General features: G+C 43.3%; 1 protein-coding gene across 1 annotated transcript in view; it reads right to left on the bottom strand.

Annotated features, from left to right (window-relative positions):
• The window catches only part of LOC139373798 (alpha-catulin-like), a 99,194-nt gene that overhangs the window by 39,904 nt on the left and 36,635 nt on the right, over positions 1-22,655 (bottom strand). The window contains exon 2 of the mRNA XM_071114801.1: positions 13,412-13,601. Coding sequence (XP_070970902.1) covers positions 13,412-13,601 — 190 coding nt within the window. The remainder of the gene's footprint in view (positions 1-13,411; positions 13,602-22,655) is intronic.

The raw sequence follows: 22,655 nt of genomic DNA, 5'->3' as shown, positions 1-22,655 counted from the left end.
TAGTAGCGGTGTGAACAGGCAGTGGCTCGGGTGGTTGTTGTCCTTGATGATCTTTTTGGCCTTCCTGTGACATCGGGTGCTGTAGGTGTCATGGAGGGCAGATAGTTTGCCCCTAGTGATGGGTTGTGCAGACCGCACCACCCTCTGGAGAGCCTTGCGGTTGTGGGCGGTGCAGTTGCATACCAAGCTGTGATACAGCCCGACAGGATGCTCTCGATAGTGCATCTGTAAAAGTCTGTGTGTTTTAGGTGACAAGCCAAATTTCTTCAGCGTCCTGAGCTTGAAGAGGCGCTGTTGTACCTTCTTCACCACACTGTGTGTGGGTGGACTATTTCAATTTGTCTGTGATGTGTACGCCGAGGAACTTTCCAACTTCTCCACTACTGTCCCTTTGATGTTTCCTGAAATCCACAATCTCCTCCTTTGTTTTGTTGACGTGAGAGGTTGTTTTCCTGACACCACACTCCGAGTGCCCTCACCTCCTCCCTGTAGGCTGTCTCGTCGTTGTTGGTAATCAAGCCCACTACTGTTGTGTTGTCTGCAAACTTGATGATTGAGTTGGAGGCGTGCATGGCCACACAGTCATAGGTTAATAGGGAGTACAGGAGGGGGCTGAGAATGCACCCTTGTGGTGCCCCAGTGTTGAGCGTTAGTGAAGTGGAGATATTGTTTCCTACCTTCACCACCTGGGGCGGTCCGTCAAAGTCCATGACCCAATTGCACAGGGCAGGGTTGAGATCCAGTGCCTCCAGCTTGATGATGAGCTTGGAGGGTCCTATGCTGTTGAATGCTGAGCTGTAGTCAATGAACAGCATTCTTACATAGGTATTCCTCTTGTCCAGATGGGACAGGGCAGTATGCAGTGTGATGGCGATTGCATCGTCTGTGGACGCAGTCCTTGTTAGCGGGCCGCGATGGTGGCACTGTATTATCCTCAAAGCGGACAAAGAAGGTGTTTAGTTTGTCTGGAAGCCTGAAGGTGTATGTGACATGGCTGGTTTTGTTTTTATAGTCCTTGATTTCCTATAGACCCTGCCACATACGCCTTGTATCTGAGCCGTTGAATTATGACTCCACTTTGTTGCTGTACCGGCATTTCGCTTCTTTGATGGCCTTGCGGAGGAAATAACTACACTATTTACGCTTAGCCATACTCCCAGACCTCTTTCCATGGCTAAATGCGGTGGTTCACGCTTTCAGTTTTGTGCGAATGCCACCAGCCATCCACGGTTTCTGGTTAGGGCAGGTTTTAATAGTCACAGTGGGTACAACATCTCCAATGCACCTCCTAATAAACTCACTCACCGAGTCAGCGTATAGATCAATGTTGTTCTCTGAGGCTGACCGGAACATATCCCAGTCCGTGTGATAATAACAGTCTTGAAGCGTGGATTCCGCTTGGTCAGACCAGTGTTGAATGGTTCTAGTCACTGGTACATCCTGTTTGAGTTTCTGCCTTTAAGACGGTAGGAGCAAGATGGCATCGTGGTCGGATTTGCAAAAGGGAGGGCTTTGTATGCATAAGTGTTCCCCTACAGTGTTGCTTCACAACAGTGTTGTATTCTTGTTCTAGGCCTGACTGCTGACGGTGTGTTAGTTTCCCCATTTATTCACCATGTCTCTTTATCACTAAGCTCTCTTTCATTGGGAATTATTTTCTGCTGCTTGGCATTTGAAAGGGGTGAACACTTGACTTCATTAAAACCTGTGGAGTCCTGTAACAAGTCCTTACCATAAGGATAGTCTTATAACAGGGTGATTGTGATGCTATGTAGTCTACAGCCTGCAGGTTGCACTGACTTGGACAGTTAGAGATACAGGGCCAGGGCCCCTTTAAACACTGACTATCCAAAACTCTTAATACAGTAGTTGCCTACTAAAACCTCAGCTAGCGACATTAATTTGTTTGGGCTGGTCCAGCAGAACAGACTGAAACCAACAACTCCGCCTCTATCTACAATGTCGTACCATGATGGAGATCACCAAATTAAAGTAATGTAATCACCTTATTTATTTAATTATGCTGCCTGCAAGTCTGCCTCCCTGCTTGCCCCCATTGCCTGCCTGCGCTGGAGGAGGCCCGCTTAGTCTCTCTTGCTACACGTTAAGAGGCCATCAATCCATCAATCCTTTCCTGCAGATTTAAAGCTTTACCTCCCTTCCCTTTCTCTTTTCATCACAGAGAAGACAACTTCATTCCGTTCCAAAACGACAGAGGGAAAAGTACACTCTTTTTCAGATTCTCAATAGAGTATAGAAGGTAAGAAAATGGCAGATAGGAGTAGAAGGAATCAATTGGCCAGTGGACCACTCGGGCTGACGATTCCCACCAGCTTTCTTTTGTCTGGGTTTAGCCCTTTTCAAATCAGCACACTGGGGGATTAAAGACCTTGTTACACATGCCACTTCTCCCAAACAAACCTATTATCCCCTGTGTTGGGGGTCTAAATACTTATCCTGCAAAATTTTGTTTTGGACTTATCAACATGATAAGAATGTGATTGGGCTTCAGGCCTTAGGCTTCGTCCCCATATTTATCTTGCTATTTTTAGCTGGATAAGAGTTGCAAAGCCGGCTCAAAAATACATTACACTGTTCGGTTGAAAGGGTGTTGATAGCCGTGGTGTAGATATCCTCCTTCCACGAAAAGTGTTAAAAGAGGGGGAAACGGCTCTCTCTCCCTCCCTCTCCAAGGGCTTTATTGGCATGGGAAACATTTGTTAACATTGCCAAAGCAAGTGAAGTAGATAATAAACAAAAGTGAAATAAACAATAAAAATGAACAGTAAACATTACACTCACAAAAGTTCCAAAAGAATAAAGACATTTCAAATTGTCTTTACATTTAATTTCAAACCGCTACCACCTGAAAAGGTCCTCATCCACGTCATTCACAGGAGGAAGAAACAAAGATTTCACGGAAGGAGATCGGGGAGCCTAGTGAGGATCAGACAACGAGTGGCTAATCCGCCTTTGCCATCTGTAGTGCTAGCCAACATTCAATCGATGGAAAATAAATGGGACGAACTAAGAGTACGTATATCCTACCAATGGGACCTTGAAAACTGTAATATAATATGTTTCACTGAGTCGTGGCTGAACAACGACATTAATAACATACAGGTGGTGGGTTATACACTTCATCGGCAGGACATGGGGCTGCATCCTATGTATATTTGTAAACAACAACTAGTGCACGATAGCTAAGGAAGTCTCAAGGTTTTGCCCGCCTGAGGTAGAGTATCTCATGATAAGCTGTAGACCACACTATCTACCTAGAGAGTTTTCATCTGTATTTTTCGTAGCTGTCTACATACCACCACAGACCGATGCTGGCACTAAAACCCCACTCATGGAGCTGTATACCGCCATAAGCAAACTGGAAAAGGCTAATCCAGAGGGGGAGCTCCTAGTGGCCAGGGACTCTAATGTAGGGAAACTTAAATCAGTTTTACCTCATTTCTATCAGCATGTTAAATATGTAACCAAAAACTCGACCACCTTTACTTCACAGACAGAGACGCATACAAAGCTCTCCCTCGCCCTCCATTTGGCAAATCTGACCATAATTCTATCCTTACATGCTTCTAAGCAAAAATTAAAGCAGGAAGCATCAGTGACTAGGTCTAGATCATCTGACTAGGTCAGATGAAGCAGATGCTAGACTACAGGACTGTTTTTCTAGCACAGACTGGAATATGTTCCAGGATTCTTCCGATGACATTGAGGATTACACCACATCAGTCACTGGCTTCATCAATAAATGCATCGATGACGTCATCCCCATAGTGACTGTAGGTACATACCCCAACCATAAGCCATAGATTACAGGCAACATTCACGCTGAGCTAAAGGGAAGAGCTGCAGCTTTCAATGAGCGGGACTCTAACCCATAAGAAATCCCGCTATGCCCTAAATAACGTCTATGCTCGCTTCGAGGCAAGTAACACTGAAACATGCATGAGAGCATCAACTGTTCCGGATGACTGTGATCACGCTCTCCGCAGCCAATGTGAATAAGACCTTTAAACAGGCCAACAATCACAAGGCCGCAGGGCCAGACGAATTACCACAACGTGTACTACGAGCATGCGCTGACCAACTGGCAAGTGTCTTCACTGATATTTTCAACCACTCCCTGTGAGTCTGTAATACCAACATATCACCAACAAATTAACATGGTCCAAGCTCACAAAGTCATGAAAAGGGCACAAAAAACCTATTCCCCCTCTAGAGACTGAAAAGATTTTGCACGGGTACTCGGATCCTCAAAAGGTTTTACAGCTGCACCATCGAGAGCATCCTGATGGTTTGCATCACTGCCTGGTATGGCAACTGCTCGGTCTCGGACCGCAAGGCATTATAGAGGGTAGTGCGTACGGCCCAGTACATCACCGGGGTCAAGCTTCCTGCCATCCAGGACCTCTATACACGGAGATGTCAGAGGAAGGCCCTAAAAAAATGTCCAAGACTCCAGCCACACTAGTCATAGACTGTTCTCTGTGCTACCGCATGGCAAGAGGTACCGGAACCTAGGTCCAAGAAGCTTTTAAACAGCTTCTACCCCCAAGCCATAAGACTCCTGAACATCTAATCAAAATGGCTACCCAGACTATTTGCATTTACCCCCCTTCTATGCTGCTGCTACTCTCTGCTATCATCTATGCATATTCACTATAATAACTCTACCTACAGGTACATATTACTTCAACTACCTCGACACCGGTGCCCTGCAGATTGACTCTGTACCGGTACCCCCTGTATATAGCCTCGCTATTGTTATTTTACTGCTGCTCATTTAATTATTTGTCACTTTTATCTCTTACTTTTTTAAAGGTATTTTCTTAACTGCATACATAGTTGGTTAAGGTCTTGTAAGTAAGCATTTCAATAAGGTCTGCACCGTTTGTATTAGGCAAATGTGACAAAATATGATTTGTAACGATGTGCAAATAGTTAAAGTACAAAAACTAAAATAAATAAACTAATATAAGTTGTATTTACAATGGTGTTTGTTCTTCGCTGGTTGCCCTTTTCTTGTGGCAACAGGTCACAAATCTTGCTGCTGTGATGGCACATTGAGGTATTTCACCCAATTGATATGAGAGTTTATCAAAATTTGATTTATTTTCAAATTCATTGTGGGTCCATGTAATCTGAGGGAAATATGCATCTCTAATATGGTCATACATTTGTCAGGAGGTTAGAAAGTGTAGCTCAGTTTCCACCTCATTTTTTGGGCAGTGTGCACATAGCTGGTCTTCTCTTGAGAGCCAGGTCTGCCTACGGTCACCTTTCTCAATAGGAAGGCCATGCTCACCGAGTCTGTACATAGTCAAAGATTTCCATAATTTGGGGTCAGTCACAGTGGTCAGGTATTCTGTCACTGTGTACTCTCTGTTTAGGACCAAATAACATTCTAGTTTGCTCTGTTTTTTTTGTTAATTACTTGACACATTGGAAAGAATGATCCTTTTGTTTCCTCATGATTTGGTTGGGTCTAATTGTGTTGCTGTCCTGAGCCTCTGTTTGTGAACAGAGCCTCAGAACCATCTTGCTTAGTGGACTCGTCTCTAGATTAAACTCTCTGTAGGTAATGGCTTTGTTATGGAAGATTTGGGAATCGCTTCATTTTAGGTGGTTGTAAGAATTGAAAGGCTCTTTTCAGGATTTAGATAATTTGCGGGTATCGGCCTTATTCTGCTCTGCATGCAGATTTTGGTGTTTGTCCCATTTTGTGAATTCTTGGCTGGTGAGCAGACCCCAGACCTCACAACCATAAAGGGCAATGGGTTCTATAACTGATTCAAGTATTTTTTGCCGGATCCTAATTGTTATGTCACATTTTATGGTTCTTTTGATGGAATAAAAGGCCCTTCTTGCCTTGTCTCTCAGCTCGTTCACAGTTTCATGGAAGTTACCTGTGGTGCTGAATTTCGGTCTCGGTATGTATAGTTTTGTGTTTGCTCTAGGGTAACGGTGTCTAGATGGAATTTGTATTTGTTGTCCTGGCGACTGGACGTTTTTTGGAACACCATTATTTTTGTCTTACTGAGATTTACTGTCAGGGCCCAGGTCTGGCCGAATCGGTGCAGAAGATCTAGGTGCTCCTGTAGGCTCTCCTTGGTTGGGGACAGAAGCACCAGATCATCAGCAAACCGTAGACATTTGACTTCAGATTCTAGTAAGGTGAGGCCGGGTGCTGCAGACTGGTCTAGTGCCCTCGCCAATTCATTGATATATACAGTAGGGAGAACAAGTATTTGATACAATGCCGATTTTGCAGGTTTTTCTACTTACAAAGCATGTAGAGGTCTGTAATTGTTATCATAGGTACACTTCAACCATGAGAGACGGTTGAAGTCCAGAAAATCACATTGTATGATTTTTAAGTAATTAATCTGCATTTTATTGCATGACATAAGTATTTGATCACCTACCAACCAGAAAGAATTCCGGCTCTCACAGACCTGTTAATTTTTCTTTAAGAATCCCTCCTGTTCTCCACTCATTACCTGTATTAACTGCACCTGTTTGAACTCGTTACCTGTACAAAAGACACCTGTCCACACACTCAATCAAATAGACTCCAACCTCTCCACAATGGCCAAGACCAGAGAGCTGTGTAAGGACATCAGGGAAAAAATTGTAGACCTGCACAAGGCTGGGATGGGCTACAGGACAATAGGCAAGTAGCTTGGTTAGAAGGCAACAACTGTTGGCGCAATTATTAGAAAATGGAAGAAGTTCAAGATGACGGTCAATCACCCTCGGTCTGGGGCTCCATGCAAGATCTCACCTCGTGGGTAATTATGTCACATTTTATGGTTCTTTTGATGGAATAAAAGGCCCTTCTTGCCTTGTCTCTCAGCTCGTTCACAGTTCAATGATCATGAGGAAGGTGAGGGATCAGCCCAGGACCTGGTCAATGACCTGAAGAGAGCTGGGACCACAGTCTCAAAGAAACCATTAGTAACACACTACTCCGTCATGGATTAAAATCCTGCAGCGCACGCAAGATCCCCCTGCTCAAGCCAGCGCATGCCCAGGCCCGTCTGAAGTTTGCCAATGACCATCTGGATGATCCAGAGGAGGAATGGGAGAAGGTCATGTGGTCTGATGAGACAAAAATAGAGCTTTTTGGTCTAAACTCCACTCGCCGTGTTTGGAGGAAGAAGAAGGATGAGTACAACCCCAAGAACACCATCCCAACCGTGAAGCATGGAGGTGGAAACATCATTCTTTGGGGATACTTTTCTGCAAAGGGGACAGGACGACTGCACCGTATTGAGGGGAGGATGGATGGGGCCATGTATCGCGAGATCTTGGCCAACAACCTCCTTCCCTCAGTAACAGCATTGAAGATGGGTCGTGGCTGGGTCTTCCAGCATGACAACGACCCGAAACACACAGCCAGGGCAACTAAAGAGTGGCTCCGTAAGAAGCATCTCAAGGTCCTGGAGTGGCCTAGCCAGTCTCCAGACCTGAACCCAATAGAAAATCTTTGGAGGGAGCTGAAAGTCCATATTGACCAGCGACAGCCCCGAAACCAAAATGATCTGGAGAAGGTCTGTATGGAGGAGGGGGAAAAAATCCCTGCTGCAGTGTGTGCAAACCTGGTCAAGAACTACAGGAAACATATGATCTCTGTAATTGCAAACAAAGGCTTCTGTACCAAATATTAAGTTCTGCTTTTCTGATGTATCAAATACTTATGTCATACAATAAAATGCAAATTAATTACTTAAAAATCATACAATGTGATTTTCTGGATTTTTGTTTTAGATTCCGTCTCTCACAGTTGAAGTGTACCTATGATAAAAATTACAGACCTCTACATGCTTTGAAAGTAGGAAAACCTGCAAAATTGTCAGTGTATCAAATAATTGCTCTCCCCACTGTATGTTGAAGAGGGTTGGGTTTAAGCTGCATCCCTGTCTCACCCCACAGCCCTGTGGAAATAAATGTTTTCTTTTGCTAATTTTAACTGCACACTTGTTGTTTGTGTACATGGATTTTATAATGTTGTATGTTTTTCCGTCAACACCACTTTCCATGAATTTGTATAGCAGACCGTCATGCCAAATTGAGTCAAAGGCTTTTTCGAAATCAATGAAGCATGAGAATACTTTGTTTTGGTTTGTTTGTTTGTTAATTAGGGTTCGCAGGTTGAATACAAATGAAGTCGGAAATGTACATACACCTTAGCCAAATACATTTAAACTCAGTTTTTCAAAATTGTATTTAATACTAGTAAAAACTCCCTGAAGTAGGTCAGTTAGGATTACCACTATTTTAAGGATTGGAAATCTCAGAATAATAGTAGAGAGAATGATTTATTTAAGTTATTATTTCTTTCATCACATTCCCAGTGGGTCTGAAGTTCACATACACTCAATTAGTATTTGGTAGCATTGCCTTAAACAATTTAAACTTCTTCGATATAGGGGGTGCTCTTTTAATTTTTGGATAAAAAAACATTCCCGTTTTAAACAAGATATTTTGTCACGAAAAGATGCTCGACTATGCATATAATTGACAGCTTTGGAAAGAAAACACTCTGACGTTTCCAAATCTGCAAAGATATCTGTGAGTGCCACAGAACTGATGCTACAGGCGAAACCAAGATGAAATTTCAAACAGGAAATGCCCCAGATTTTGAATGCGCTTTGTTCCAATGTCTCCTTACATGGCTGTGAATGCGCAAGGAATGAGCCTACACTTTCTGTCGTTTCCCCAAGGTGTCTGCAGCATTGTGACGTATTTGTAGGCATATCATTGGAAGATTGACCATAAGAGACTACATTTACCAGGTGCTCTGTCTGGTGTCCTCCGTTGCAATTATTGCGTAATCTCCAGCTGCGTGCATTTTTCCATTTGGTTCAGAGGAGAAACCAAACTGCCACGAATGACTTATCATCGAATAGATATGTGAAAAACACCTTGAGGATTGATTCTAAACAACGTTTGCCATGTTTCTGTCGATATTATGGAGTTAATTTGGAAAAAAGTTTGGCGTTGTAATGACTGAATTTTCGGGGTTTTTTCTTAGCCAAACGTGATGAACAAAACGGAGCGATTTCTCCTACACAAATAATATTTTTGGAAAAACTGAACATTTGCTATCTAACTGAGAGTCTCCTCATTGAAAACATCCGAAGTTCTTCAAAGGTAAATTATTTTATTTGAATGCTTTTCTTGTTTTTGTGAAAATGTTGCCTGCTGAATGTCTAGGCTTAATGCTATTCTAGCTATCAATACTCTTACACAAGTGCTTGTGCAGCTATGGTTGAAAAGCATATTTTGAAAATCTGAGATGACAGTGTTGATAACAAAAGGCTAAGCTTGTGAGCCAATATATTTATTTCATTTGCGATTTTCATGAATAGTTAACGTTGCGTTATGGTAATGAGCTTGAGGCTATAATTACGCTCCCGGATACGGGATTTCTCGACGCAACAGGTTAACTTGGGTCAGATGTTTTGGCTAGCTTCCCACAATAAGTTGGGTGAATTTTGGCCCATTCCTCCTGACAGAGCTGGTGTAACTGAGTCAGGTTTGTAGGCCTCTTTGCTCGGACACACTTTTTCAGTTCTGCCCACATATTTTGTATAGGATTGAGGTCAGGGCTTTGTGATGGCCACTCCAATACCTTGACTTTATTGTCCTTAAGCCATTTTGCCACAACTTTGGAAGTATGCTTGGGGTCATTGTCCATTTGGAAGACCCATTTGCGACCAAGCGTTAACTTCCTGACTGATGTCTTGAGATGTTGCTTCAATACATCTATATATATTTTTTCCTGCCTCATGATGCAATCTATTTTGTGAAGCGCACCAGCCCCTCCTGCAACAAAGCACCCCCCACAACATGATGCTGCCACCCCCGTGCTTCACGGTTGGGATGGTGTTCTTCAGCTTGCAAGCCTCCCCCTTTTTCCTCCAAACACAACGATGGTCATTATGGCCAAACAGTTATTTTTTTGTTTCATCAGACCCGAGGACATTTCTCCAAAAAGTACGATCTTTGTCCCAATGTGCAGTTGCAAACCGTAGTCTGCCTTTTTTTTAATGGCGGTTTTGGAGCAGTGGCTTCTTCCTTGCTGAGCGGCCTTTCAGGTTGTCGATATAGGACTCGTTTTACTGTGGATATAAAATACTTTTGTACCGGTTTCCTCCAGCATCTTCACAAGGTTCTTTGCTTTTGTTCTGGGATTGATTTGCACTTTTCACAACAACGTACGTTCTAGGAGACAGAACGCATCTCCTTCCTGAGCGGAACGATGGCTGCGTGGTCTCATGGTGTTTATACGTGCTTACTATTGTTTGTACAGATGAACGTGGTACCATCAGGCTTTCGGAAATTGCTCCCAAGGATGAACCAGATTTGTTGAGGTCTACAATTTGTTTTCTGAGGTCTTGGCTGATTTCTTTAGATTTTCCCATGATGTCAAGCAAAGAGACACTGAGTTTGAAGGTAGGCCTTGAAATACATCCACATGTACACATTCAATTGACTCAAATGGTGTCAATTAGCCTATCAGAAGCTCTTAAAGCCATGACATAATTTTCAGGAATTTTCCAAGCTGTTTCAAGGCACAGTCAACTTAGTGTATGTAAACTTCTGACCCACTGGAATTGTGATACAGTGAATTATAAGTGAAATAATCTGTCTGTAAACAATTGTTGGAAACATTACTTGTGTCATGCACAAAGTAGATGTCCTAACCGACTTGCCAAAACTATAGATTGTTAACAAGAAATGTGTGGAGTGGTTGAAAAAGGAGTTAATGACTACAACCTAAGTTTTTGTAAAATTCCGACTTCAACTGTATGTGGTCTGTTTGGTAATTTGACATTTGCTCAGTACATTGTTTTCACTGAGTAAATGTACGAGTCTGCTGTTAATGCAGAGGATATTACCAAAGTTGCTGGTGAAACCTATCCCGCTCTAGTTATTGGGCTCAAATTTGGCTCCACTTTTATGGATTGGGTTGATCAGTCCTTGGTTCCAAATATTAGGGAGGATGCCAGAGCTAAGGATGATGTTAAGAGTTTTAGTATAGACAATTGGAATTTATTGTCTGTATGTTTGATCATTTCATTGAGGATACCATCACACAATAGCCCTTTTTGAGTTGGAGAGTTTTTATTTTGTCCTGTAGTTCATTCAATGTAATTGGAGAATCCAGTGGGTTCTGGAAGTCTTTAACCTCTAATGACTCCCCATCCCGCATGAGGGAGCGTAATCATCGCCTGACACTAATTAGCATAACGCAACGGACATAAATATTCCTAGAAAATATTCCTATTCATGAAAATGACAAATGAAATATATTGAGACAGCTTAGCCTTTTGTTAATCACCCTGTCATCTCAGATTTTCGAAATATGCTCAAAAAGCTAGACAAGCATTTCTGTAAGTTTATCGATAGCCTAGCATAGCATTTTGTCCAGCTAGCAGCAAGTAACTTGGTCACGGAAATCAGAAAAGCAATCAAATTAAATAGTTTACCTTTGATGAGCTTCGGATGTTTTCACTCACGAGACTCCCAGTTAGATAGCAAATGTTCCTTTTTTCCAAAAATAATCTTTTTGTAGGCGAAATAGCTCCGTTTGTTCTTCACGTTTGGCTGAGAAATCACCCGGAAATTGCAGTCACGAAAACAGCGAAAAATATTCCAAATTAGCTCCATAATATCGACAGAAACATGGCAAACGTTGTTTATAATCAATCCTCAAGGTGTTTTTCAAATATCTATTCGATAATATATCCGTCGGGACAATTCGTTTTTCAGTAGGACCAATTGGAGTAATGGCTACCTCTGTATTTTACGCGAGAATCTCTCTGGGAGCATCAGGTGACCACTTGCGCAATGTACCCGCTTACGGGTATTCTTCAACATAAATGCGTAAAACTACGTCACAATGCTGTAGACACCTTCGGGAATAAGGAGAAAGAGTAATCTGGTTGATAGCCCATTCACTGCTCAATAGGGACGCATTGGAACGCAGCACTTTCGAAACATGAGGCACTTCCGGATTGGATTTTTCTCAGGCTTTCGTCTGCAACATCAGTTCTGTTATACTCACTGACAATATTTTTACAGTTTTGGAAACTTTAGAGTGTTTTCTATCCTAAACTGTCAATTATATGCATATTCTAGCATCTTGTCCTGACAAAATATCCCGTTTACTACGGGAACGTTTTTTTTCCAAAAATTAAAATACTGCCCCCTAGTCACAACAGGTTTAAATAGTTGATTCTAAGATTTGTATTTGATCATGTATATGTTTTTGCTGTTTGTTCTTTGTTGTAGAGCCAAAAAGATTGGAGAAGTGGTTTATCTCCCTTCTCCTCCCATCCCAGCTCTGTACTTCTCCAAACCTGACTCACACTGTTCTTTTCACGGTCTCTGTTTTTCCCCCCTCAGGCAAGAGCAGCAGTAACTCTGTTCACTTCACTTTAGCCTTCAGCTCAACTTCACTCACAAAGGAACAAATACAACAAAGCCTTCTACTTCTGGATGCCTCCAGTGGAGTTGTGTTTGATAGCAGAGTTATGTCTAGGCAGAGAACAACTTTTAAATAATTTATTTATGATGAAAACAACCCCCAAATCACTGTCAGTTGGACTGCTAGGTAGCATCCCAAATGGCATCATATTCCCTAAATAGTGCACTACATTTGACCAGGGCTCACATGGGGTTTTGGTCAAAAGTAGTGTACTATATAGTATGGCTGGGAATTGCCAGGGACCTCACAATACAATATTATCATGATACTTAGGTGCCAATACGAAATGTATTGCAATTTTTTAAAATGTTTTTAACTAGGCAAGTCAGTTAAGACAAATTCTTATTTACAAAGACGGCCTACCGGGGAACAGTGGGTTAACTGCCTTGCTCAGGGGTAGAACGACAGATTTTTACCTTGTCAGCTCGGGGATTCGATCCAGCAATCTTTTGGTTACTTGCCCAACGTTCTAACTACTAGGCTATCTGCCGTACCAATTCTCACGATTCTATATGTATTGCGATTCGATAGAGATTTTATGGCGTTTTAGTTCAGGTACAGCCAACTAGCGCAATAAATAATATTGAGATATTGTCAAAACGGCAGGGTAGCCTAGTGGTTAGAGTGTTGGACTAGTAACCGAAAGGTTGCAAGTTCAAATCCCCAAGCTGTCGTTCTGCCCCTGAACAGGCAGTTAACCCACTGTTCCTAGGCCGTCATTGAAAATAAGAATTTGTTCTTAACTGACTTGCCTGGTTAAATAAAGGTACAATTCAAAATTCAAAAATAAAACGATATATCGTCAGAAATAAAATCCCAATATGTAACCGTATCAATTTATTCCCCCATCACTACTACACAGGGAAAGGACGCAATTTCAGACACAGCCCCAGTTACCTGCTCTGCGCGCCTCGAAACAAGCCATGCCCATCTCTTCCTTCAGCTCCTCGTTCTCCACGGCGATGGCCTCGCCTACACCAACAAAGCGTCCCACAGCAACGCTGACGGCCTGGCCCACTCTCTGGATGGCCTGCTGGGTCCGCTCCGACTTCTTTGGCTTGTCTTTGTGGTTAATCAGTGTGGTGATCTAGGAGGATACAGAGACTGGTCAGTGTGGTGATACAGAGACACAGGCTGGTCAGTGTGGTGATACAGAGACACAGGCTGGTCAGTGTGGTGATACAGAGACACAGGCTGGTCAGTGTGGTGATACAGAGACACAGGCTGGTCAGTGTGGTGATACAGAGACACAACCTGGTCAGTGTGGTGATACAGACTACAGGAGGCACACTTTCCATGGCACAGTCTGCTGCTGTGCTCAACCTGAATCAGCATACCAACCCATTTCATTGTGGAGCAGCATGTTTCTCCAAAACAATTAACCGTCTACACCATCCAGGGTACAGCGCAGGCCATGTTTCCACCACTTTGCCCAAGTGAGGAACCAGAAAAAAAGTATAATAATTTCCTTTTCCCGGAGAGAGAGAGAGCTGATTGCTGATTTCCTATGGAGCAGTCTAACAGGTGGAGAGAGCCGGCAGTGAGACAGCAGGAGGTGTCTCCCGTAGTGCAGCATCTACACACGCACTCACACACACACAGGCAACTCAGGTGGGGCCTATTAGCGACGATCAGAATAATTTGTTATGTATCAGACACGCGCGCGCACACACACACACACACAACTCAGATGGGGCCTGTTAGCTACGATCAGAGTCATCTATTATGTATAGGTTTGAACCTATTACTATAAATTATTCACTGATTGCCTTAGATACCTGAATGGAAACAATCCCTTCCAGACCATAACAGTGCGCAGTTGGTGAGAGCTCAGTCGGGGGGAATTGAAACTGGTACACCACTGGCATTCTCAAGCCCCACTAACTCCTGGTGCGTGTCCCAAATGGCGTGTCCCCCCGTGTCCCCCCTCAAAATGCGTGTCCCCTATTTCCTTTGTAGCACTACTTTTGACCAGGGCCCACCATGAAGGGAGATGGGTGCCATTTGGGACACAAACCTGTGGTCAGGTATCTGTAATGTAGTAGGTTTACTGTACAAACCATGGTGATTATAAGCAAGTTTAAAACATGTGTAAAACAAGTCTAAAACAGAAAAGTCTAAAAACTCTCTAAACTTGGGCCCGCAAAACACAGCTATCGATTTCTTCCGAAAATCTATGAGGTGGGATTTTTGAAACAAGATTTCATCCAATCTGTGGCTCAAATTATTTTTGGATTTGGAAAACAAATTGAAATACCTCAGAACTGACTTTAGAATAGAAGGTGCTGGAAAAGATAATACGTTTGTCCATTTCCTAGATACAGTTGAAGTCAGAAGTTTACATACACCTTAGCCAAATACATTTAAACTCAGTTTTTTCACAATTCCTGACATTTAATCCTCGTAAAAACTCTCTGTCTTAGGTCAGTTATGATCACCACTTTATTTTAAGAATATGAAATGTCAGAATAATAGTAGAGAGAATGATTTATTTCAGCCTTTTATTTCGTTCGTCACATTCCCAGTGGGCCAGAAGTTTACATGCACTCAATTAGTATTTGGTAGCATTGCCTTTAAATTGTTTAACTTGGGTCAGACGTTTTGGGTAGCCACAAGCTTCCCACAATAAGTTGGGTGAATTTTGGCCCATTCCTCCTGATAGAGCTGGTGTAACGGAGTCAGGTTTGTAGGCCTCCTTGCTCGGACACACTTTTTCAGTTCTGCCCACAAATGTTCTATAGGATTGAGGTCAGGGCTTTGTAATGGCAACTCCAATACCTTGACTTTATTGTCCTTTAGCCATTTTGCCACAACTTTGGAAGTATGCTTGGGGTCATTGTCCATTTGGAAGACCCATTTGTGACCAAGCTTTAACTTCCCGACTGATGTCTTGAGATGTTGCTTCAATACATCTATTTTGTGAAGTGCACCAGTCCCTCCTGCAGCAAAGCACCCCCACAACATGATGCTACCACCCCCGTGCTTCACGGTTGTGATGGTGTTCTTCAGATTGCAAGCCTCCCCCTTTTCCCTCCAAACATAACGATGGTCATTATAGCCAAACAGTTCTATTTTTGTTTCATCAGACCAAAGGACATTTCTCCAAAAAGTACGATCTTTGTCCCCATGTGCAGTTGCAAACCATAGTCTGGCTTTTTATGGCGGTTTTGGAGCAGTGGCTTCTTTCTTGCTGAGCCGCCTTTCAGGTTATGTCGATATAGGACTCGATTTACTGTGGATAAAGATACTTTTCTATCTGTTTCCTTCAGCATCTTCACAAGGTCCTTTGCTGTTGTTCTGGGATTGATTTGCACTTTTTGCACCAAAGTACTTTCATCTCTAGGAGACAGAACGGGTCTCCTTCCTGAGCGGTATGACGGCTGCGTGGTCCCATGGTGTTTATACGTGGGTACTATTGTTTGTCAGATGGACGTGGTACCTTCAGGCATTTTGAGGTCTACAATTTTTTTCTGAGTTCTTGGCTGATTTCTTCAGATTTTCCCAAGATGTCAAGCAAAGAGGCACTGAGTTTGAAGGTAGGCCTTGAAATACATCCACAGGTACACCTCCAATTAACACAAATTATGTCAATTAGCCTACCAGGAGCTTCTAATGCCATGACACCATTTTCTAGAATTTCCCAAGCCATTTAAAGGCACAGTCAACTTAGTGTATGTAAACTTCTGACCCACTGGAATTGTGATACAGTGAATTATAAGTGAAATAATCTGTCTGTAAACAATTGTTGGAAAAATGACGTGTGTCATGCACAAAGATGTCCTAACCGACTATAGTTTGTTAACAAGACATTTGTGGAAGTGGTTGAAAAACAAGTTTTAATGACTCCAACTTAAGTGTATGTAAACTTCCAACTTCAACTGTAGGTGAATTGGGAAAGTGGATCAGAGGGAGAAACAGAGGCAGAGAGAGAGCGAGAGAACGCCCTAGGGCGCTGGAACGCAAGGAGGACGCCCTAGGGCGCTGGAACGCAAGGAGGACGCCCTAGGGCGCTGGAACGCAAGGAGGACGCCCTAGGGCGCTGGAACGCAAAGCGGAAGCACTAGGGAGCTCATCAAGTGCAGTGGGGATAGGTAATTCCCCTTCATCCACCTGCTTTTCACAGCCCACTCTTCAAACAGAACCACAGCCCACTTTTCAACCATAACAGAACCATAGCGTGCTCTTCAACCAGAGCAGAACCACATCCCGCTCTTCAACCAGGCGGCAGGTAGCCTAGTGGTTAACAGCATTGGGCTAGTAACCGAAAGTCCGCTAGTTCGAATTCCCAAGTAGACTAGGCGAAAAATGTGTTGATATGCCCTTGAGCAAGGCACTTATCCAAAGCAACTTACAGGAGCAATTAGGGTTAAGAGCATCTGCTAAATTACTCAAATGTAACAGAACCACAGCCCACTTTTCAAGCAAAACAGAAAATACTCAAGACACATTAATTGGAAGGGGGCGGCAGGTGGGTTTGGAGTGAGTGCGTGACTACGTGATGTCACAGTGTAGCCGAGTGGAACGCGATGGTTGGTTTAGTGACGTGTGTCCCTGAAGAGGAGGATAATTAGACAATGAGAGAAAATGTAACAGAGCATATCTCTCACTCTCCCCACTTATCTGCCACTCTCCTCTCTCTCTCCTTCAATGCATCACAACAGCACTGCCTGGCAAGGATTAGATAGCCACTACTTATGATGCCTCCAAACCAGGGAGCGTTCGCTAACTCACACACAGAAAAAAAAAAAAGAGGCATTCTATATGAAAAGGGAAATTCAATTTCTGTCCCGGAGCCTGAGTACTGGATGAGTTCTACTACTGTATGGGACCATGGTGACTCAGTGATCCAGTTACCATATGCCACACTGTACAGAACCTCTGCAGAAGGTTAGAATGTTTGGCCTGAATTCAAATCAACATTACATTAGTGCAGAATATTATGCAATCCATTTTTCTAATCTAATCATTTGAGTCATATTTAAATTTTTTACTTTACCTTTATTTAACTAGGCAAGTCAGTTAAGAACAAATTCTTATTTTCAATGACGGCCTAGGAACAGTGGGTTAACTGTCTGTTCAGGGGCAGAACGGCAGATTTGTACCTTGTCAGCTCGGGGATTTGAACTTGCAACCTTCCGGTTACTAGCCCAACACTCTAACCACTAGGCTATCCTGCCGCCCCATATGTCTTCACTACCCAGTAGATGAGGATAACGAGTGTGTGTGTGTGTGTGTGTGTGTGTGTGTGTGTGTGTGCATGGCGTGCATATTTGGCGTGCAGGTCATAAAGGGCCTGAATCACGGGGCATCTGGTATTCATGACACTCAAATGCCCTCTCGCGCTGGCACTCACCCAGAAAAGAAGGGATGCGACAGAACCTCAGGAACCTGACCAGTGCATCTGCTTGTGTTCCAAATTAAACACTGTTCCCTATATAGAGCACTACTTTTGGCTAGGCCCAGGGAGATAGGGAGCCATTTGGGAAACACCCTCTGCCTTTTAGCAGCTTGTTGAACGACTGTGGAAACCTGATAATAGCTCCCTCCGTGAGAAATCCATCCATTTACTCTTGAGAAAAACAAGGAGGAAGTGAGGGCAGGAGTCTCTTAAAACATTTGATTGAACGGAAGCGAAAGATAGGGTATACTTGGAAATGTGAGAGTGTATTGACCATCAGTGTGTGTGTAGGTGTGTATTATAGAGAGAGGAGAGAAAGTGTCCTTAACTTCCTCCTGCGGTATCAACGGAACACATGGGGCTGCCTGTGTAAATAGGAATGAAGCATGGTGGAGAAACATAATATTAATCAGAGAGAGAGAGAGACAGAGAGTTGCTATATTAATTTAAAACCAAAAGGGAGGGAGAGGAGAGTGAGCTGCTATATGGGTCTAAAGCCAAAAGAGAGATTGTGAGAGTTGCTATATTAATCTAAAACCAAGAAGGGGGGGCTGCTATATTAATCTGAGGGAGAGAGAGAACTGCTATATTAATCTAAAACCAAGAGAGAGAGAGAGAGCTGCTATATTAATCTGAAACCAAGAGAGAGAGAGAGAGCTGTTATATTAATCTGAAACCAAGAGGGAGAGAGAGAGCGCTACTATATTAATCTGAAACCAAGAGGGAGAGAGCGCTGTTATATTAATCTGAAACCAAGAGGGAGAGAGCGCTGCTATATTAATCTGAAACCAAGAGGGAGAGAGCGCTACTATATTAATCTGAAACCAAGAGAGAGAGAGAGAGCTGCTATATTAATCTGAAACCAAGAGAGAAAGAGAGCGCTGCTATATTAATCTGAAACCAAGAGGGAGAGAGAGCACTGCTATATTAATCTGAAACCAAGAGGGAGAGAGAGAGCGCTGCTATATTAATCTGAAACCAAGAGGGAGAGAGAGAGCACTGCTATATTAATCTGAAACCAAGAGAGAGAGAGAGAGAGAGCGCTGCTATATTAATCTGAAACCAAGAGGGAGAGAGAGAGAGCGCTGCTATATTAATCTGAAACCAAGAGAGAGAGAGAGCGCTGCTATATTAATCTGAAACCAAGAGGGAGAGAGAGAGAGCGCTGTTATATTAATCTGAAACCAAGAGAGAGAGAGAGAGAGCGCTGCTATATTAATCTGAAACCAAGAGGGAGAGAGAGAGAGCGCTGTTATATTAATCTGAAACCAAGAGAGAGAGAGAGAGCGCTGCTATATTAATCTGAAACCAAGAGGGAGAGAGAGAGAGCGCTGCTATATTAATCTGAAACCAAGAGAGAGAGAGAGCGCTGCTATATTAATCTGAAACCAAGAGAGAGAGAGAGAGCTGCTATATTAATCTGAAACCAAGAGAGAGAGAGAGAGAGAGAGAGAGCTGCTATATTGATCTGAAATCAAGAGGGAGAAAGAGCTGCTATATAAATCTGAAACCAAGAGAGAGAGAGAGCGCTGCTATATTAATCTGAAACCAAGAGGGAGAGAGCGCTGCTCTATTAATCTAAAACCAAGAGTGAGGGAGAGAGGGAGAGAGAGAGAGAGAGAGAAAGAGATGCTCTATGGGTCTAAAATGAAAAGAGGGAGAGTTGCAATATTAATTTAAAACCAAAGGGGATGGAGAGCAAGAGAGAACTGCAATATGGATCTAAAGCCAAAAGAGAGATTGTGAGAAAGAGCTCGTGCTGCTAGGTGACCTAATCTGGGACATGGTTAACACCCCGGCCATCCTAAAATCTAAGTTTGATGCCCTCAATCTCACACAAATGATCAATGATACAACCAGGTACAACCCCAAATCCGTAAACACGGGCACCCCCATGGATATCATCCTAACCAACTTGCCCTCAAAATACACCTGCTGTCTTCAACCAAGATCGCAGCGATCACTGCCTCATTGGCTGCATCCGTAATGGGTCTGCGGTCAAACAACCACCCCTCATCACTGTCAAATGCTGCCTAAAACACTTCAGCGAGCAGGCCTTTCTAATCGACCTGGACCGGGTATCCTGGAAGGCTATTGACCTCATCCCGTCAGTAGAGGATGCCTGGTTATTCTTTAAAAGTGCCATCTTAAATAAGCTTGCCCCATTCAAAAAATTTGAACAAGGAACAGATATAGCCCTTGGTTCGCTCCAGACCCGACTGCCCTTGACCAGCACAAAAACATCCTGTGGCGTTCTGAATTAGCATTGAATAGGCCCGGGATGCACAACTTTTCAGGGAAGTTAGGAACCAATATACACAAGCAGTTAGGAAAGCTAAAGCTAGCTTTTTCAAACAGAAATTTGCATCCGGTAGCACAAACTCCCAAAAATTCTGGAACACTAATGTCCATGGAGAATAAAAGCACCTCCACCCAGCTGCCCACTGCACTAAGGCAAGGAAACACTGTCACCACCGATAAATCCATGTTAATTGAGAATTTCAATAAGCATTTTTCTACTGCTGGCCATGCTTTCCACCTGGCTACCCCTACCCCGGTCATCTGCCCTGCGCCCCCCACAGCAACTCGCCCAAGCCTCCCCATTTCTCCTTCACCCTAATCCAGATAGCTGATGTTCTGAACGAGCTGCAACCCCTACAAACCAGCCGGGCTAGACAATCTGGACCCTCTCTTTCTAAAAAATGATCTGCCGAAATTGTTGCAACCCCTATTACTAGCCTGTTCAACCTCTTTCGTGTCGTCTGAGATCCCCAAAGATCGTAAAGCTGCTGCGGTCCTCCACCTCTTCAAAGGGGGGGGCACTCTTGACCCAAACTGCTACAGACCTATATCTATCCTACCCTGCCTTTCTAAGGTCTTCGAAAGCCAAGTTAACAAACAAATCAACGACCATTTCGAATCCCACCGTACCTTCTCTGCTATGCAGTCTGGCTTCCGAGCAGGTCATGGGTGCACCTCAGCCACGCTCAAGGTCCTAAACGATATCATAACTGCCATCGATAAGGGACAATACTGTGCAGCCGTATTCATCGTCCTGGCCAAGGCTTTCGACTCTGTCAATCACCACATTCGTATCGGCAGACTCCTGGTTCCCTAACTACTTCTCAGAGAGTTCAGTGTGTCAAGTCGGAGGGCCTGTTGTCCAGACCTCTGGCAGTCTCTATGGTGGGTGCCACAGGGTTCAATTTTCTGGCCTACTCTTTCTCTGTTTACATTAATGATGTCGCTCTTGCTGCTGGTAATTCTCTGATCCACCTCTATGCAGACACCATTCTGTATACTTCTGGCCCTTCTTTGGACACTGTTCACTAACCTCCAGACGAGCTTCAATGCCATACAACTCTCCTTCCGTGGCCTCCAACTGCTCTTAAATGCAAGTAAAACTAAATGCATGCTCTTTAACCGATCGCTGCCCGCACCTGCCCACCGGTCCAGCATCACTACTCTGGATGGTTCTGACCTAGAATATGTGGACAACTACAAATACCTAGGTGTCTGGTTAGACTGTAAACTCTCCTTCCAGACACACATTAAGCATCTCCAATCCAATCCATGACATCGACTTTGGCGATGTTATTTTACAAAATAGCCTCCAATACCCTACTCAGCAAATTGGATGCAGTCTATCACAGTGCCATCCGTTTTGTCACCAAAGTCCCATATACTACCCAACACTGCGACCTGTATGCCCTCGTTGGCTGGCCCTTGCTTCATACTCGTCCCAAGCCCACTGGCTCCAGGTCATCTACAAGTCTTTGCTTGTTATAGCCCCGCCTTATCTCAGCTCACTGGTCACCATAGCAGCACCCACCCGCAGCACGCGCTCCAGCAGGTATATTTCACTGGTCACCCCCAAAGCCTATTACTCTTTGGCAGCCTTTCCTTCCAGTTCTCTGCTGCCAATGACTGGAACGAACTGCAAAAAAAAAAAAAAAAAAAAAAAAAAAAAAAATCGCTTAAGCTGGAGACTCATATCTCCCTCACTAACTTCAAGCACCAGCTGTCAGAGCAGCTCACAGATCATTGCACCTGTACATAGCCCATCTGTAAATAGCCCTTTCAACTACCTCATCCCCATACTGTATTTTTTTTTCTTTCTCCTTTGCACCCCAGTATCTCTACTTGAACATTCATCTTCTGCACATCTACCACTCCAGTGTTTGAGTAGGTGTCCACACATTTGACAGGTACAGAATATCTAAATAAGATTTGTTGTAAAGTTAAAATACACTGCATTTAAAACAGTCAGCAATAATCTAATGAATTCCAAGCTTGTGAAATTATACAGAGGCTGAATATATTCCTTCCACAACCATAAGACCCACTAATCATTTAATTATTTTATCAAAATAGTTGTACCTGCTTTTTTCTTGCAATAACCACTGATCTGGCTTTCAGGTCTGACTATAAAATGCTCTTTTTGTTACAAATTTAACCAGAACCATGCATAATGCACATTCACTAATAATGTAGCAGGCATTATAGAAAATTAACACTGGTTTCATAAACAGTCTCTCAAGCACAAGCCCACGTGCTAGTGAGTAGCCAACTAATATTTATATTTCAAGTTTAGCCAACTTGGAATTAAGTATAATTTCACAAGCTCTGAATTCCGCTAACAAAGGGAAACAGTTAATGTTATGAACAGAACTTTATGTCCGTCTCCAACTGTTTGAACAGCCTGTTAGCCTGTCCACTTTGTTCAGATGTTGAAATCAAGTG

Source organism: Oncorhynchus clarkii, chromosome 18 (genome assembly GCF_045791955.1).
Source record: "Oncorhynchus clarkii lewisi isolate Uvic-CL-2024 chromosome 18, UVic_Ocla_1.0, whole genome shotgun sequence".
Classification (NCBI taxonomy): Eukaryota; Metazoa; Chordata; class Actinopteri; order Salmoniformes; family Salmonidae; genus Oncorhynchus; species Oncorhynchus clarkii.
This window is presented reverse-complemented; position numbering and strand designations above follow the sequence as displayed.